At 47.4% G+C, this 19,935-nt stretch overlaps 2 protein-coding genes across 2 annotated transcripts in view; both read right to left on the bottom strand.

Moving 5' to 3' along the window:
* Positions 1–19,935, bottom strand: part of ENTREP2 (endosomal transmembrane epsin interactor 2) — a 78,209-nt gene that overhangs the window by 30,734 nt on the left and 27,540 nt on the right. The window contains exon 2 of the mRNA XM_081124602.1: positions 1,317–1,427. Coding sequence (XP_080980728.1) covers positions 1,317–1,415 — 99 coding nt within the window. The 5' untranslated portion in view covers positions 1,416–1,427. The remainder of the gene's footprint in view (positions 1–1,316; positions 1,428–19,935) is intronic.
* Positions 5,831–7,445, bottom strand: NSMCE3 (NSE3 homolog, SMC5-SMC6 complex component). Its single transcript, XM_081124443.1, has one exon. It carries the CDS (start codon positions 7,310–7,312, stop codon positions 6,470–6,472), a length of 843 nt encoding a protein of 280 aa, XP_080980569.1. The 5' UTR covers positions 7,313–7,445; the 3' UTR covers positions 5,831–6,469.

Consider the following 19,935-nt stretch of genomic DNA (forward strand, 5'->3'; position numbering starts at 1 on the left):
ATCCTTTCATGGCGAATAAGGTCTGAGATTAAGACCAGAAGGAGCCAGCCTTTCAAGGCTGGGCACTGGGCTCTCTTCTGAATCTGGACCTCAAGGCACTGCTGCTTCTCATTACCCCAGTCACACTGCCCCCCCGGGGCCTTGCAGTGGAAACTGAGGGTCAGAGAGAAAAATGGCTGATCCCATGTAGGTTGCCAGAGTCTACAATATTCATAGCACCTGGTATCTAGGAATAAAAATGCTGATCACATTGGGGATATAAGCTGGCAAGTCACCCTGATGCAGATGGGGCTCCAGGTTGTGTGCATTCTTAGTAGCCATGGGGAGTACACTGCACCACACCGAGGACACTGTGCACCATACTGGAATGAAAGCTGATGAGTGTGGCCCGGGCCACGCTGAACAGGCAATAACAAGATTAAGCTCTCACCGTTAGTTTTTTGGAACTCAGGAGGTGCCTCAGCATTGAAACTGTGCCAACTTACACTAGGCCTGCTGGCCTTGGTGGGTAAGGAACACAGAGGCAGCAGCTGCCCCTCTGGACCCAAACAGCATGGCCACGAGAAACGGAGGCATGGCCTTGCTTACAGGAAAGCTCCAGCTAATTCGGTACAGCCCCTGACCTCCCAGGAATGACAGCCATAGGCAGCTGGCTGTGGAAGAGAAGTACAGCTCTTAAAGGTAGCCCTGTGTAGTCTCCAAGGTAAAGAAACAAAAGCTAATGCCCCCGTACCCAGCGGCCACGGTCATATCAGAAGTGCAACTGTACCCTTACTCTATGTGACCGGACATACTTCAGTTTCTGCCCCCGCCAGATGCACAGATCACCTATGGTACCGGGAGCTAAGTCACGATGCGAAAGGATGATTTTATGCAACAAGCAGTGCATCGATCCCCTACAACGTACACAGCACACAGCACAGATCATATTCCTAGATCTAAAAGCTAATTCGCTTTTTTAATTGAAAAATGAGAACAAAATTGTTTTTGATGAACTCACCTTACATAATATATGTTTCTCGGCACTTAAAATCAACTTACAAAATTGATTTTTAAAAATTCAGAAGAGCAAAATCAATGCAACAGGCGCTAAAATATGATCGTTACTAAAGAGATTCATTCGAAAACAGCACTACACTGCGGTCCTTAGAAATATTCTATCAGCAACTGATTGACAAAGTAGCACAAGCTACTTTCCTTAAATGGCCACGAGACATCAGAAGAAATGCAAGGCTATGATAGTTATTTCTTAAATTACTTTCATGCAAAATCCCAGCCTCTGGCCTTTATGAAAAGGCCCGTGTTTCGTTACTCACCAACTGACAGCCTTCCAGGGCGTTGACGAGCTGAGCGTTCTGACAGGAGAGGATTGAACCAGCCAAGTTCAGCATCACGCACACTGCAGAGAGCAGCATGAAAAAGGTTATCTGGAAGCGAACCAAACACAGAATTGATTCCTCATGGGGAGAGGCTCAACAGAGAAAGGCTTTGGCTGCAAAAATGCTTTCAGCCGATCAAATCGTCACACGCGCAACACGTTTTAAAGGGAAGGCTTGTTTCTTGGAGTGTCAAGCTCACCTTCCCTTAAATTAAATACAAGTGAAAAACTGAAAAGCCATGGTCAGCGGCCGTGATTTTATTTGAAGTGTATTGTAGAATAGTTTAGAAGCTTATCTTGAAAATTATAGTGTCTCGAAATAGTTTTATATAGTCTCAAAATAGTAACTTACAAATCACTATAAAGAAAATCAAGCGAGAGAAATTAATTTCTTAGGCCTTTATTTTTCTTTATTTTTTTTTTTTTAATGGAAAACTTCATACCCATGTAAGACCAGGGAAAGTAGTGTACTGCATGCAGCCCCAAGTACCCATCACCCACTCTCAGCAATGAGTCCACTCAGGATCGACTGTTTCATTTATATCCAGGCAATTTTGCAGCAAGTATCACACACTGCATGATTTCGTTCTTAAATATTTAAGCGTGCATTTCTAAAATAATAAGACTTATTGAAAACACAGCCAACATACTGCTGCCGCCTTTATAATACTTCATTAGTATCACACAGTCAGGGCTTATATTCCCTAATTGTCTCCAATTGTTTCCTCCTCTGAAAGGGGCCACACAGGACACCAAGGACTTCCACATAGTGCAACACGTTGCTCTGAATCTTGGATTTTTAATTTGCGGGTTTCCTCCGCCATTGTTTTTTCTTCCTTGAAATTTGTTGGAGGAAACCGGTTCGTGTCCCATCGCTTCAGGGTTTTCCATTGTCTACGTGCTGTGGCCCGGTGGCTAGGCCGAGGTTGGGTCCAGAGGCCGAGTGGAGGGCAAACAGTGTCCGATGCCAGCAGCCACTCAGCGCGTGCTTAGCCCATTCATTCGGCAGGCTTCCCAACACAGCGCTGGTCTAACACTGCTCATTTCTTTTTTCATTCCCAGGTATCAGTATAAACAAGGAGACGTCCCCTCATCCAGTTTTATCACCCTAGGGGACAGTTCATATAGGAAAACCAGGGTTTACATAATAGTCTTTCTGTTTATTTTCCAGATTTCAAAACAATTAGCAGCAATGGTGCTGGACTGAGAAAATAAACTCGAGCTTCTGTGGTTAGTTTTTACGCTGCTGCACCCATGGGAACAATCAGCCTAAACCCAAGAAACAGATCAAGAATAAAACAGAAGATTCATATGTCAAGAGTGGGGACAGTGTTTGTCCCAGAAACGCAAGAACGGTTAGACACTGGTATTGCTACACTGAACTACACCAAAAAAATGCACCAGATTTACAGAGTAAAAATATAATCATTAGCAGATGATCATATTAAAGAACATGTTACAGATCGGCCGGCGTGGCTCAGCAGCTGAGCATCGACCTAGGATCCAGGAGATCACAATTCGATTCCCGGTCAGGGCACAGGCCCGGGTTGCGGGCCCAATCTCCAGAGGGAGGCGTGCAGGAGGCAGCCGATCAATGACTCTCTCATCGACGTTTCTCTCCCTCTCCCTTCTTCTCACTGAAATCAATAAACATTTTTTTTTTAAAAAGAACATGTTACAAATTGTAAAAGCAATTCACAATTTTTCTAAACATCTCTAGGCAGGCTTGGAACAGGAGGGAAATTAAATAACCCAATTAAATATATTTATGGGGAAGAAAACGACACACATAATGCGAAACTTTAAAAATCATTCCCTTTAAAATTAGAAACAAGGAATCAGGAACTTCCCTGAGGCCTGCGGTGGCCACTTTTCCATAATGTACTGCAGTTCCAGACAATGCAAAAAAAAAAAGAAATTAAAAAAATAAGACTCGAATAAAAAGTATAAGAATTGGAAAAGAAAAATAACTTATGATTCTATAGAATTATAGTAGCAAGGTGTTGGCAAATGGGTAGCAAATAAACCAATTCACTCCTACCCCTAAATGTACTTATATATGAGATATAGCTATGTACTATACAGAGTGTATTATAAATCAGTGTGGAAAGGATGAACTATAAAAAATTAATGCTGGGTGATCCAATAGGAAAAATATGAAAATTATATCCATACCTCTTCCATACACAAAGACAGATTAAAAACATTAAGTGTCAAAGTCAAAATTATGAACACTTAGAGGAAAACACTAGAAAATCTTTAAAATAGAATTAGGAAGGATTTTTTAAAGGGCTACCAAAAAACACAGCCCTTAAAAGTAAAACACTAATTTTGACATATTAAAACCAAGTCATCTGTATGACAAAAAAAAAGTGAAAATGCGAAAAGGTATTTGCAGTAGGTCTAACAGACTATGGAGTAATACGCAGAACATACGAAAATCTTACAGATCAATAAAAAGGTCTAACAGGTTAAAAAAACAAACCTGATGGCAAAAAAATAAGGCGGAGGCCAGGTTATTAAGAAAGATCTTGAAAATATTGGTGTGAGTGTAACTTAATACAAGCTCAAGAGCAAACTGGGCAATGCATGCCCCATGCTTGCTGTTTTCTGACTAGAGAAGCTCTCACACGTGTGCCTAAGGAAGCCTTGTGTTTACTGCCTGCAATAGCAAAAAATTGGAAATAATCTAACCATTAGGGAATGGATAAACAAACTGTTATTCCCCTCCCCATAAAATAACAAATAAAATGAATGAGTAATATCTATCTGGCTAAATCTCGAAAACAATGTGTGGTAAAAAGCAAGGATACAGTATAATACCAAATTTTAAGCTGGAAAAGCTCACAAAACCCTACCATATAATGTTCACATATATATAAATTATTAAATCATGCAACAGCATGAGACCCTCCAACTTCTGACACCTCTGGGAAGGGTGAGAAGATCTAAGGGTTTGTTCTGGTCTGTAATGTCTTCTATTTTTAAACCTGAAACAACACCATAATTCATTGATGGTAAATTGTTAACATCTCTGTAAGAAAAGTGTGGGAGAAGGTATGTGCCTCAGATATAACTGAGAATGGGCACTGGGCTGTAATTTTCACCCAAAGATGAAAATAGCAGTATCGGAACACACCAGAGGGGAAGGCAGGGGGGCAGGGAGGTGAGGGGACCGGTCAGCAGGATGCTCAGCCAGAAATAAAACGCAAACCAAGGAGAAATGTCTTCAAGGACCAACTATATCCCACTGATGAAATCAATGCAAATTCCAATCCAACAGAATGGAAGAAAACCCAGTAACCTGTGGTACTCCTCCACGCCACCACATACCCACCAGACTCTCCGAGATGTTTCTAGAGGATGGTGTTGATCAAGGTCACTTTGTTGTTGTTGTTAAACTATTTACACCTCATTTCATGGCTAATTTGCAGTTATTGTCCCCCAGGACAATTACAGTAACTCACCCAATGAGTATCAGTCTCTGTAAACAAGCAGCACCTTGCCAAAAGCTATGAAAGAATCGTGAAGACCGTGAGCTCTTTTCTTTGGGTTTACTTGATCCATAAAACAAACCATAATATAGTGATTATTTTTCCCATTTTACGGATAAATTGAGACTCAGAAAGTTTAAAACCTACCCCAAATCACCATGCTGACATAACATGAGCCAGAACTCAGTCAGTGTGTCAGCCTTGAAACCTTTAACTTTCTCTCTATCCTACAACAACCTCAAAGCCCAGGGGAGATCTTAACGTCCAGCTTCCCTGCTCTCACTGTTTCATACGGGCTAGACTCACTGTAGACCATGAATTACGTTTTTGGTTTTTGTTTGTTATTCATAAAACCATACAATAGTCAGACTAGAAGAGTCTTGTCATAACTTTTGAACCAGTGATTCTAATTCTAGGAATGATCTCTAGCAAGATGAATGAAAACCTTTCACAAAATTCTGTAACTGCTCTAGACCAAAAAAAATAAAAAACATTTTTTAAAAAATACAAGGAACAGAGTAATAAGTAACTAAAATCCTCCACACCAGGCACGGTGCCAAGAACTTTACATACACTTCCCTATCTAATTGTCATACTACCAACATAATATAAACATCACCAGCCCATTTTACAGGTGAGGAAACATCTGAGAGTGGCAAGTTAAGTAACCTGCCTAAATTTATGTAGCCAGTTCGGTGGAGCCCGAATCTGAACCCAGGGAGTCTGCTTCCCAAGTAGGCACAGTTGATCACCAAAGGTTTTATCAACGTTTTTGTGACCCACAGTAAGAGAAATCTATTTTACATCACGATCCAATTTGCACACACGGACGTAGATCAACTTCTACAAAACATTACTTACCTTAACACGCAGCAAAAACTGCCTTTTTTAAAAATGTTGGTTTTGAGTCATGAACTTTCTCACGACTCATGATTTAAAAAAATGCACGGTGCTTAACTGTTTCAAAGATATAGTGTTTATTAGCCACAAAAAATAAAGTAAAATAAAAAAGAGCTAAATGGAACTACATAGTTAACCACAGAGCTGAATAACAATTACGAATGTAAAAAAAAAAAAAAAAAAAAAATCCGTTCCTCGGAGAAAACACAATTTTCTTAGAACGCCGTGTAATGCTTATCAACGTAGGAAAAACACACACATATAAAATAGCTGTGCTAAGGCCAAAAAAAAAAAAAGGAATATAGGCAATTACGTTTTTCTTTTTCATTTATAAATAAAGGCTTCTGCTTTTCCTTACACACCGGGGGAATTATCGACTTGGCACCCAAGCGATTTACTGATGTGCTGCTGTTCGTTCCGGATCCCGGCCCCAAGTTTCCCGAGCGGTTCTCCAAAACCAGCCAAACTTTCACAGGCCAAAGAAACAGGCAGTGAAACAACATCAACCCTCTCTTCCTAAGTCCTATAAGTGACGACGTGGAACCCAATCTCCCCGCAGCAGCAGCAGCCGCCCAAAGACACAAGTTTGCAAACACGTCCGTTTCGCTTTATGCAGAAAACACGCTCCCTTCCCCACCGACACCCCGCTTCCAGGCCCGCCCCCCCCGCCCCCCCCCCAAAAAAACACCTAATTTCTTCACGAAGACGGGGCCTGCGCGCCGGCCTGGGGTCTGGCCCGGTCCTCTTCCTCCGCCAACGCCTCGCAGTACTGCGCCGGCCAGTCCTTGGGGTCCTGATTGTGCACTTTGGCCACGAACTTGAGGACCTTCATCTTGCTGGTCTCCAGGTTGGTGCGCGGGCCCCACTGCAGCTCGTAGTCCACGGGGTCCGTGTGCGGGATCCGCCGGTACTCCAGGTAGCGCTGCCGCACGAAGTCCTCCGTGATGAGCTTCTTGGGGTCGCCGAAGATGAGGTGCTTCTTGGTGGGGTAGACGCCGAGGCGGCGCAGGAAGTCCCACACCTCCGTCTCCTTCACCGCGTTGCCCTTCATGAAGATGAGCCCCAGCACGATCATGAGCAGCCCCGTGGTGGGCGTGCCCTGGTCCCCGCGCAGGTCCGCGTCCTCCTCCACCGGCTCCAGCGCGTTCACCAGGATGTACGTGTGGCTGCGCGGCTCCAGCTCCACCAGCCGGTAGCCGAACACGTACTCGAGGCGCTCGGCCGCCCGCCGCAGCAGGTCCGGCAGGATGTCCTTGTAGTCGCCCACCACGTGCTTGACGATGTCCGCGCGCTTGATGGGGATCTTCTTCTGGTCCTTGATCAGCAGGAACTGCACCAGCTCGGCCACCTTCAGCTCCAGCTGCTTCGGGGACCGGGGCCCCACGGACGGGGCGCGGCCGCCCTGCGACGACGACGAGGAGCAGCCGGCGCCGCGCGACGTGCTCGGGGCCTCCTCTGAGGCGCCGCTTCTCGGGGCGCGGCTGTCCCCGCCGTCGAACTGGGAGCTGGGGCGGCCCCGGTTCCTCGGCTTCGGCAACATGGCGCCAGAGCTGGGACGGCGGCGGTAGCCCGGTGCCCGCACCAACTTCCTTCTGCGGCCGGGCTCCGAGCCCCGGTAACGGGCGGTGGCGGCGGCGGGAGAGCGGCACGCACGGTGCGCACGGCACAGGGGATTGTGGGGCGGCGCGGGCGCGCATGCGTCGAGACTGCGCGAAAGTGCGCGCTTGCGTCACAAGCCCCGCCCCCGTCGTAACCCCGCCCTCGTCGTCGCCCCGCCCTCTCCATAACCACGCCCTCGTAGTAACCACGCCCCGTAGCCACGCCCACTTCCCGGCTCGGCAGATTTCTGCAGAGGCTTCTGCAAGACTGTCCTTGAAACCCTGGTCCCTGCAAAACCATCCGAGCGCAGAACAGGAGCCAAACCTCCTAAACGAACGGGTCCCGCCTGGCTGAGTTCAAGCCCTGGGCCTGAGAAAGCGAGTATCAAGAGTCTTCTCACATGATCTCGCTTATACGTGGAATCTAAAGAACTTAATAAAGTGATGAACAGAATAGATTCAGTGACATGGAAGCATAGAGGAGACTGAGGAATGTCAGAGGGAGGGAGGAGGGTGGGTGGGTGGAGGGGGTGAGAGTAACTAAAAGATTCATATGCAGATATGCACAACCAAAGGACGGGGACAATGGTGGGGAGAGGGACTGGGGAGGGAGGGAACGGGGTGGAATGGGTCCTTGGGGAGAAAAAGGGACATCTGTAATATTTTAAACAAAAAAAAATTAAAAAAACAAGTCTTCAAGTTGGGGATGATTTCAGATGCAGGAAACTCAGGGAATGTGGGGAAAATTAAGGGGGACTGGAAGGCAAGCGCCTGAAAGAGGACTGAATGCATTTCCTTCTGCACCAAGCTGGGCTGCAGGGCAGAGAAGACCCAGGGGACGCCCAGCTTGCTTTGCATTTGCCACTCCCTCCCCTAGCTCAGGCTGAAACCCTCCTAACCAGGCACCGCCAGGTCCCCTCTCTGATGCCACGAAGAACCTATGGAAAAGGGATGTCTGGGAAAGGCGGGCCTGCCTCGCGCGCTAGCAGGACTTTTCCGAACACCTTTTCACAGTTTTAGGATTTGTATTTTTGCACGAAACGCCATCAGCTAGACAGCTACGGCCAAACCACTGCATAAAGCATGCTTCATTTCGATGCAGTGTTTTGGCTTGGTCAAGTGAGTTTATCTTTTGGAAAGCACACGATCATGTAAACTGCCCTGGGGATGCTACAAAAAGAAACACTCTCTCTCCTCAGAGATAGACATTACCATTTAATTTTGGGCATCACTGATCAAGAAGTGCAATAATGTGAATCTCTTAAATTTCTTAATTCTTACTATTTCAGCCTTAAGGCTTGATGAGAAAGAAAAGAGAACCCAGGGGTATCATCTCTCATACTCTGTGGTGTGTACACTTTGTATATATATTTTTTAATTGCGCAACTCTAATAGCCAACATGAGTCGTTTCATTAACTCAAACTATCTGTAATCTTCTGCCATTACCTCTACAGATCTTAGCAAATGGGCTCCTTTTCTATTTAATGACTTGCAAAGAAGAGACCGAATTTACCTGTTTTTTTTTAAAGCTACCCAGGAAATGGGTAAACTCTCTAAAGAACCAAATCCAACTCAGGTCCTCTTTAGTGCAAATATATGCAAAGGAAAGCAATTCAAAACGCATTATTTGAATAATAGTACCAAAACACCATCTTATTACAGATTTCATTAAATGTTAGCAGCATAAAATTTTTGTTTGTAATTCCGTATGAAAATGCAATCTGATAATGGCACTTAGAACTGCACTATTAAATGCAAAATGATATTCTATGTTATGATGCAAGTATGCTAGCTAAAACCTGGCAAACAATGAGTAATAACTTTCTGTGCCACACAAGATCTAACAACATACCCTCAAGCATCAATCTTGATGACAGAAGCCTACTAAGAAAAACAAATATGTCATCGAGGCATTCATTTTGCTTTTGTACAACGAGAAAACTCATCTGCTTCAATTTCCTTGCAAATCAGAATCTGGACTCAAGTTCAAAGAAACCTCCTGCAGTTGAGAATTCTGCAAAAAACTCCCCTCAGAAAAATCAGTTGTACCCTGAATTAAAAAAATATGCAGCAACCAAGAGATAACAGAGAAGGAGAAAATAAGATGAAAGCCACTGCCAACAACTGAACTGGTATTTCAGTGTTTTGTGTGTGTTTTTCTTGCTAAGACGCTCGCTTAAATTACCAAGTAGCCCCACAGGTCACAAGCTACCCTCTGTGGCTGTGTGAAAATCAGCAGTGTCCATCAATGGCATCTTTACCCGGATAGCACTGTCAGGCTCCAATGGGTGAGGAAAGATAACAGTTTTAAGTCTTAAAACACCCCTCTGTACTGTGTCCAGGGAACGCAAGGGGAAAGCTACAGACACGAAATGATTGCATTAGAATGAAGGTTAGGCTCTGGGTGGAGAAGTGACCCAGCCCCACACTCCACCTTAGACTGATATAGGAAGTCGTGGGTGTCTGGGGGAAAATTGTTGTGATGATGATGTTAATAATAATAATAATAATAATAACAGCACTGACACTAATAATAATATAAACAACAATAGCTAATGAATATAATAAAGATAACTGTGGGTCAGACACTATTCTAAGTGGCCTACACGTATTATTTCATTTAATCCCCACAACCACCTTACGAGGCCTGTGCATTTATTAGGTTTCTCTTCACAAATGGAGAAACTGGGCACAGAAAACAATGTGTTTTGAGGGCCTAAGGAAGGAAGGGATGGATCTGGGGGTGAACTAAAGGCCGGCTGCCCCCAGAGGCTGCTCTTACCCATATGCCGATTCAGAGACAACACAGACACGGTATCCTTGAAAAAGTAAAGGTTTGGGGGTCCGACGGACCTAAATCGGAAACCTGTAGGGCCCTGGGAAAGCTACCCACACGCCTGCTTCCAAATCAACAAAATAAGATTAGCAACCCAGGCTTCAGGGGCCGAAGGGAGGCAGGTTTGCCAAGCACCTAGTACCCGGCAGGGATGGGGGGCGCAGCTGATAACGATTTGCTGCTTTTCAGGGGGTTTGGCTTAAGGAAAATATTTGGGGGCTATACAAAGCTGCATGCGGAAGGAGGTTTGCTGCAGTAAACCACATGTGCACACAAACATCAGGAGAAAGCCCTGGCCGGTTTGCTCCGTAGTTAGAGCATAGGCCCAAGGCCTGTAGGGTCCCGGGTTCCATTCCAGCCAAGGGCACGTACTTTGGTTGCAGACTCGATCCTGGGCCCCAGTCGGGGCACGTGCAGGAGGCATCCACTTGCTGTGTCTCTCACATCCGCGTTTCTTTCTCTCCCTGCCCCCCCCTCTGAAAAGCAATGGAAAAAATATCTTTGCGTGACGAGTAAAAAATGATAATAATTTTTAAAAGGCAGGAAAAAGTCTGAAAATAAATATGCCATGGTATAAAGTTATTTTCTTTTAAAATAAAATTCAATTGTTATTTTCTTGCTTTGGGAAAAAAATGAAAAATATTCTTTCAATCCATTTTAACATCACAGTTCCACCATGCCATAGCCGTTATCCACATGCAAATTTTCAGGAAATTCAGTGTGATCTGAATATGACATTTGTGACTTTTTATTATTTATTTAAAAATTTTTTTTTAAAAAATATATCTCTATTGATTTCAGACAGAGGGAGGGAGAGGGAGAGAGAGAGAAACATCAATGATGAGAGTCACTGATCGGCTGCCTCCTGCACGCCCCCTGCTGGGGATCGAGCCCGAAACCCGGGCCTGTGCCCTGACCGGGAATCGAACCCAGATCTCCTGGATCCTAGGTCGAAGCTCAACCGCTGAGCCACGCTGGCCAGGCAACATTTGTGACTTTTTGTTCAGTATGGGAAGCCATAAAGACAAGTGGTTAAAAGACAAGAAAAACATTTTCAAGCACCTGACGTTAATACTTTTATTCCTAGACCCACCAGAAGAAAATAAAAATTTCTTCGAGGCAAACACTAAACTAGCTAAGATTTCAAACGCGTCGAACAAAGAAATGCTTCCTACCAACTGCTCTGTGGGTGTCTCTAAGCAATTGCTTGCTCTCTGCCGTCTCCCTGATTGCAAATGCCTGCCAAGGAGCTCCAATCATCTTTATTATCCGCTGGGTGCCCCTCCGCATTCCCTGGCACTTCCTGCACAACCAGAGGGAGGTTTTCCATCTTCTGACGACGGTAACCTAGTGCAAAAGGCAAGGACTTTGGGGGAAAGAAAAGCAATGATAAGGCCATGCGGCCACCACAACGTGTGAACTGCTTTCCTGCCTGTCCCCGGGGACAGTGTGCAGCCTGGGAGCCGAGGACTCTGCGGGGGGGCGGAGGGGGCAGGTGCTATTTTGTGGGTAGATAGCAGGAAAGCAATCTAGAAATTTTAAATGGTTACAATCAAATCCCTTGTGTCTGTTCATGTGTAACAAAGATCCACCCTGGTTATGTCACAGATAAAGGGCTGCCTAATCATGACACGGTGGCCTTCGGGAAAGAAGACTGAGCGAGGGGGACCGGGACTGGTGGGAGGGGGGACAGGCGGGTCTCCTGACAGTTTCTTCTCAAGCTTCACAGCCACGTGACCCCGAAGCCTCTTCTTAGACTCTCTTTTCAAGAAATATAAATCTCCCGATGACCCAGGGCCTTTACCTTATGGAAATCACTAAGGTCTATCGAGTTACAAAATTAGAAACACATCGAGTCTCGTGCGCCGGTTGATTCTTGGATGCGCCCTGACCAGGGATCGAACCCGCAACCTTGGCAAATCGGGGCGACGCTCTAACCAGCTGAGCTACCCGGCCAGGGCCCCTGATGCCGTCTCTTTATAAAGCTGTGTTCCACTAACTGAACTGAATTGAGCTCCCCCAGGTTCTTAAATATGACGGCTGAGAACGATGAGGTTATAGAAAGAAAGATATAAGGATCATGACACTGGAGACAGCGTAGGGGACCCCACCTCATTGATGGGGTTCGGCCCACTCGTTTCCAAGTGTAATCTGGAAGCTGCCCATCGGTAGGAAAGGTTAATCTTACTTTAAAACAAAAACAATAGTTTTTTTTTTCAGTTAATACAGACAAGTGAATTTAATATTCCCCCCCAAAAATATTTTCAAAAACCAAGAATTGATATAAAGCGTCTTTCTACCTGGACACAGTAAGACGCTGTGTCCTTCACACACAGGCTCACCTGGACTGAAAACTAAAGGTGCCCGGCCGGGCCTGGCTCAGCGGCTGAGCATCGACCTGGGATCCAGGCGATCGGGGTTCGATTCCCGGTCAGGGCACATGCCCAGTTGCGGGCTTGATCAATGACTCTCTCATCATTGATGTTTCTGTCTCTCTCTCCCTCTCCTTTCCTCTCTCTGAAATCAATAAAGATATATTTTTAAAAAAAGAAAAAAAACTAAAGGTGTTGTGGGAAGGTGGGAACTGCCTTTTTTTGGTACAAAAAAGGCGTAAAGCCAGGGCCGCTTCTCTAGTTCCCTGAACACGTGGAAATCACGTATCCTATACATGGCCACCCTGCTAGGCAGAGAAGCTGACCAAGGTCCCCGGTTCCCGAAGGGGAACCCCCAGAAGCTCGGTATGAAAGGAAACTTCAGTCCCCTCCCTGGCCAAGGCCTTTCCTTGCATTTGCACAACATGGTTCGGCTGCCATGTGGACCTTCTAGAAGCCTTGAGCATAGAAAAAAAGAAAGAATGGCAGGGCCCCGGCTGGGTGGCTGGGTTGGTTGGAGCATCGCCCTGTGCATGGGCGGGTCTCGGGTTTGATTCCTGGTTGGGGCATGTAACCGACTGATGTTTCTCTTTCTTTCTCTCCCCCCCCCCCTCTAAAAATCAATAAACATACCCTCAGGTGAGGGGAGGGAGGGAGGCAGGCATTACAGGGAGTGAGTGATTGGACGCAAGAAGGCACAAACAAGGCCTGGCTTAGAAAGCAGCAGAGAATAGGCGAGACCAAAGGGCCCCTATAACATCCCGGAAAATAGCAGCCTTATAAATACAAATGTGTTTAGAGGCAAACACAAATCAGGGCCTTGACAATGAAGAGATAACCCCCCCCCCCCCCCCCGAGGGTCACGGGCATCTGGAAGGCAGAAGGAGCAGAGGGGCACCTGCCGCCTGCCTCTGCCCCGGTCCAGCTGGCTCAGCAGCCAGGGAGGGAGTCGCTGCGGGAGGGACAACCCTGAAGGCAGGAGAGGCCACGGAGCTTGCTTTTCTAGACGATTCCTGCTCCTCGAGGCTGGCAATCCTCCCCTAACCTGGCTGGAGAAACCAGGGCGTCATTTTTCCTCTTGAGAAGCACGACTCGTTTCTCTCCCGCCCCCCCCGATTTTACGAATCCCCCAAGTTTGGGGAGAGGCGGGTCGGAGAGAGCAAGTCTTAGCTAATGAACTGCTTCCTCGGATCCAATCGGTCATTAAGAACGTGCTGATGAAGTTTTCTGGGCCTGCTCCATTGTCTGTAATTATCCAAGTGGCTCCCACGGCTCGTACGTGCCTGCTTTCCCTTCCCGTTTACCTCTAAGCACATTTCCTAATTCACTGTGGTTATTACGCTGGACATTAATTTCTATGGGAAATAGCACACAGAAATTAATGTGGGTACATCTGTTATGCTTATGCTTAATCCTCTGTGCCCAAGTGGGGCTGTTACTACAACTTACAGAAATCCAGCCCCGCTGTCATTTAATATTAACATCTGCTCACATTTTTACTAGATTAATCTTGCTCCAGGATGACATTTTCTAAATTTATAAATAAATTATAGCCCTGGCCCGTGTGGCTCAGTGGTTACAGCGTCAGCCCATGCACTGACTGAAGGGGTCATGGGTTCGATTCCCAGCCAAGAGCACATACCTCGCAGGTTCAATCCCTGGTCCCGGTTGGGGCATGCGGGGGAGGCAACCAACTGATGTCTGCTGCCCAAGGCCTACGGGAGAAGAGCAAGCTCAGCACAGGGAGCCAAGGTCAGGGGTCCGAGACTCTAGGGGTCAGAGGTCAGGGAGTCCTAGAGCAGCTGCATCCTGGGCCAGTCCAGCATGAGGGTGGGGTCAGCCGGCTGGCTGGGGGGACTTCCCAGCCACAGAGAGGGGGCCTGTCTGGCCCACCCGAGCTATCAGTTCTAGGAGCACCCAACTGTCCCCGTTCAAAGAGAAGCTGTAAGGTGGGACTAAAGACAATCGAGCTCGATTTGATTCAAAATACTGACCCGATCGCCATCCCCACCGCCGTATCTAAAAAGAGAGCATGTGGTCTGCCAGCCCATTGCCCCTACCCCGCAGGAGAAAGCCACCCACTCTCTCTGCCTCTTCCTGTCCATCTATCCTGGCCTGAAGGGCCCACAGCTGTCCTGGCCACAGCCGGGCCCGCACCAGCACTGGGAACCTCCCAGCCCGACCAAATGACCAGGCCGAGCAAACGCACACGTCCCCCAAGAAGGGCAGGGGTCTGAAGGAAGGAAGAGCCAACTCCCAGAGCAGACGGCTGAGCTGATGGGGGACACAGAGGCAGGCCGCACAGTAAAGACACACGGAGGAAAGAAGGAGACAGGGGCGCAGCACAGCCAAATGCTTCCAGGGCAGAATCCTCTTATTTTAAAAGTGTTCGCAGAGCCCGGCCGGCCGTGGCTCAGCAGTTGACCGTCAACCTAGGATCCAGGAGGTCGCGGTTCGATTCCCGGTCAGGGCACAGGCCCGGGGTGCGGGCTCCTCGATCCCCAAGAGGGGGCGCGCAGGAGGCAGCCGATCAGTGACTCTCATCATTGATGTTTCTCTCTCCCCCTCTCCCTTCCTCTCTCTGAAATCCATAAAGATATATATTTCTAAAAAGAAAAAAGGAATGAAAGTTATGAAGATTGAAAAGAAATAAAATAGGTCCCCCTACCCCTGCAAATGATAGGATTCTATATACAGAAAATTCCTAAGGACGTACAGATGAATCATTAGAATTAGTAAGCGAATCTATGGAAGTAGCTGAAGGCAAGGGGTCACCCTCCGCTCGCGAACCGAGCGCGAGGTGCTCAGCAGACACGTGCGGACTGTGCGAAGCAACCCGAGGGCGATCCCGCTGGCTTAAAATCGAAGTATTTGGAAATCAATACTGTGTAATTGACTCAGGATAAATGTCATGCGAAGGAAACAAACAAACATAAAAAGAGGGAGCGTTCCAAGACAGAATGTTCCAGAACTGGCAAAGCTCACAAATGGCTCCCACAGATTCCCAAACCTTTCTTCCTTCTTATGGGAAACAGCCTATGGGCACCCCCCCCCCCCCCTTTCCCATCGTCTGCAAAAGGCGTTGAAATGTTTGGCAGGGAAAAACGAGACGGACTTATTTTTGGCAAGCAGGAGAGGGTTATAAATATGCCCATTCTGAAGCCACTGTAAGAGCTCTTCATTAATTTCTCACGCATTTGAAAACCTAATATGAAGTAGTCTGGCTATTAATGGACTTAAACTTTATCAGTGTCCAGCAGGATTCTAATTTGCCTTCAGTGTAAGTGAACTGCGTATGTCTCTTTTTTTTAAATCTTCAAATATGTTTTTATTCATTTTGGAGAGGAAAAAAAACAACACATCAACATGAGAAACATCAATCGGTTGCCTTCTGTACACGCCTGGGTGGGGGTCAAACCCGACCCCCAGGTATGTGCCTTGACCGGGATTCGAACCAGGAAACTTTTGGTTCCCAGGACAGCGCTCCAACCAACGGAGCCACCCAGCCGGGGCTGCATATGTCTATTAAAACACAAACTCTTATTTGCTGCAGTATAAGTGAACTGTGCGTCTTTTAAAACCCTAGAATCTGGCCCTGGCCGGTTTGGCTCAATGGTTAGAGCATCGGCCTGTAGGCTGAAGGGTCCTGGGTTCGATTCCAGCCAAGGGCACGTACCTCGGTTGCAGGCTCGATCCCTGGCCCTAGTTGGGGCACTCTCTCTGAAAAGCAATGGAAAAAATATCCTCAGGTGAGGGTTAAAAATAAATAAAAATAATAAAATAAAACACCAGAATCTGTGCTTCCCTGACTAGCACCATCCTATCTGAAAAAGTTGGTGACTGGGGACCTTCACCAACCTTATATCTCAAGTTCTGAAATGAAAGGCTCATCATGATACATTTAAGAGATGGGGGGAGATTGTGTTTTTTTTGGTTTTGGGGGGTTTTTTGGTCTTAGTAATCAAACACATTTCTTAAAATACCTTTTCTCAATTTTCCAAAAAAAAAAAAATTGTTTCGGGGGTCTTATTAGGAAAGAAGCCCCAGCAACGCCTGTGTTATCTCAGGTATTAGGAGCGTGAGGATGAGGGACTGTGAGTGTGAACCCTGAGCAAACATCACAAAGAAAAAGCTCCGGGAAAATGGACATAGGTTCAGAGTTAAACACACAAAGTCAAACAAAGACCTGGGGTTTCAAAAATCCAGCTCCCATGGGGAACTCCCAGGAACTTCTGTTATTTTGTGCATGTGTTCATGTTTTTAATATGTTTTTATGGATTTGAGAGAGAGAGGAAGGGAGAGGGAGAGAGAGAAACATCGATGTGAGAGGGAAACATGGACCAGCTGCCTCCTGCACGCCCCCTGCTGGGGATCGAGCTCGCAACCCAGGCATGTGCCCCGACCGGGAATCGAACCGGCGACCTTCTGGTTCAGGGGATGATGCCCGACCAACTGAACCACACTGGCCAGGGCAGGGAGCTCTGGCATAATTGACAACCATGTCACCACTGAGACAGGGCCACATCTGAAGCCCCAGAGTCAGACATAAAACTTAGTATAAAATTTTAATACTTTGCCCATTTGCTAAGAGTTTTTCGGGCCATCTGTTAGACTATAAATAATAGTGAAATTACAGGAAAGCAGACAAGATAGGGAACAAAGTCCTCTGATTAGCTGAAATTTTTGTTGCTGAAAACCTTAAGGGCATAAATAAAAGTTTTCTACCTTAGCAAATAGAGAAGACTGAATGCCATCTAATCTTTATTTGATGAATCGAGACCTTTCTGTGCTTCAAGGAAGCCTGTGAAGATTAGCAGTGATTTTCTTGAATTTTGTTAAATGAAACAGCTTTATTGTTTATTTTTATAGCGATTATTGGTTATTTTAGAGGCGAGGCTGCAAAGAAAAACTCCCTCTCTCCTCGCACGGCTCTGCTCTGTGGCAAATGCGGAGCCAAACGGGAAATACGTGCGCACACGCGTGGGAAGGCACAGCCTACGTTTTGCAGCCAGATCACGGGAAAGGGTGCACCCCGAGGGCAGGAGGGATCTAGAACGGCCAAGACCATCTGGATAAAGAACAAAGCCGTGGAGTTCACGCGGCGTGACGTTCAGTCTCACTGCAGAGCCACGGGAATCAATACTGTGTGATATTCACAGAGGGAGACACACAGGCCACCGGACAGGACAGGGAGCCCGGCCAGTGTGGCTCAGCCTTGTCCTGGGCACCAAGAGGTCGCTGGTTTGATTCCCGGTCAGGGCACATGGTTGTGGGCTCGATCCCCAGTAGGGGGCGTGCAAGAGGCAGCCGATCGATATTTCTCTCTCTCTCTCTCAAATCAATAAAAACATTTAAAAAATAATGCTGGAAAAATTGGACATCTGTTCGCCCAAAGTCAGCAGCCTCAAGGCACACACATCATATCATACGCAACTAACTCAACACGGCCCATAGACTTAAATGTAATATATGAAACAAAAACTCTTGGAAAAACATTCAGCCGGGGCAGGAAACTGGAGTCGGGGTGGCCAGGAAAACCTTCGGGCCCAGGCCCAGCCGTCCTGGGGGGTGGACAGGAATGGGGCTGGGTGTCCCGAATATGGGGCACTGAGGTGCAAGTCTGTTCACTTGACTATTAAAGGGCACAAGGCTCCTGTGTGGCTGGCACATTTCAGAAACCAAGAGAGTGGTATTTACAGAGAAGGAAGGTATCATCTTCTCAAGGAAAACGCTAAATATAACAGGCTCCGGGTACCACGTGCCAAGTCTTGGTTTTAATTAACTCTCAGAATTCAGCACATTTCTAAAAAAAAATTTTTTGCTTTTCTTCTGATCTCACTGAGCCTATTTTTTTTATACTTGTCTCCTATTTTTTTCCAAGAGCACGTTATATCAGAGGATCTAAGACCTACGGGGGAAAAAAAAATTCTCAAATAATCTTTTTTATTTTTAAGCTCGTTTGCCAAGAACCCAACTGTCGGAAGCGGTGGTTCTCTCCGGCTCCCAGGAACGAGCCGGGAGCACTGCGTTTCCAACGTGCCTCTCTACTCAAACCACGCAGGGCACCCCAGCCTTTCTTTGTGTGTGTTTTGTTGTTGTTGTTGTTAATCTTCTCCCAAGGGTATTTTTTCCATTGGTTTTTAGAGAGAGAGGAAGGGAAAGGGAGCGGGGGGAGAGGCAGAGAGAGACATCGATGTGAGAGACACATTAATTGGTTGTCTCCTGCCCGAACCTGGACCGAGGCCAGAGATAGGACCTGCATGTGACCCTTCAATGCTCGGCCGGCGCTCTAACCACTGCGCCCACCGGCCAGGGCCTAGCCTTCCTTATACACAAAAAATACAGGATCGCTGCCTGATCCGGTGGAATGAAAACGTGAACAGCCCCTGTTTAAAAGCGGATCGTCAGTTATTTTTCATTTGACATATAAAATACGCCAAGTCAAGCGACCAGGGCCTTTGCCAGGGCTCAGGCGGCGGGGACTCTGCCCACCCTCTCCCAGGGTTGGGAGGGAAATAAGGCCGGCGGGCGGCAGAGCCTCACGCAGGGAACGACAAACGGGCGTGAAGGTGGCCGGGGAGGAGCGACAGGGACACCGCTAACTGCGTGGCGGGCGAGCCCGACAGAGGGAGGCGGGGACCGTCCAGCAGGGCTCCAGAAGGACCAAGGACACAGAGCCTGACAACAAGGAAGGGCACAGACGCTCCCCAGGGACTTCAGGGAACCGGAGAGCCTAACACGAATGTAACTCCAAGGCCAGAAGGCCTGGCGGTGATCATCGGGGACGGCGCGACCGCAGGGGGCTAGGGACAGGCCCGAGGAAACCAATTCCGAAGTGAGAATTAAACCCGCACCAGGGCGCAGCTGAGACACCATCTGGGGCAGACGCCGGGGCCGCGATCGCCGCGGGGATCCGGGGAGGGAGAGGGACAGGGACGACGTGACAGTCAAGAGGGTCTGCGGGCGGGAAGGCGGGAGTCTGTCCCTGAACTCCAGACACCGACGCGGGGACGCGTGTGGATGCGTGTCGCGACCTGAAGCAGCACCAAGGGGGACTTTCGGACGGAGGTCGGTTTCCCTTCAGTGTCGTCCTGTTCGTGTCAAACACACACACTTGCTTAAACCCGCCCGGCGCTGGGGGCTTTCTGGCTTGGCGGCCACAGGGCGGGCAAAGCCTCTCCTTTCCGGCTGGTACAATTCAGTGGACGCATGGCTGTCGCCGATGCAATTTTCTGTAACGCTCAGCGCGTTAGAAGTGCCTTGCTTTTGCTTTGAAAAAGATCATCGTTACTGCAGAAGGGAGGAAAAATCCATCCAACATCCCTCCAATCAATACATACATCGAACGGCGTGTTC

The sequence above is a fragment of the Miniopterus schreibersii genome, assembly GCF_964146895.1.
Source record: "Miniopterus schreibersii genome assembly, chromosome: 22".
NCBI classification, from domain to species: Eukaryota; Metazoa; Chordata; class Mammalia; order Chiroptera; family Miniopteridae; genus Miniopterus; species Miniopterus schreibersii.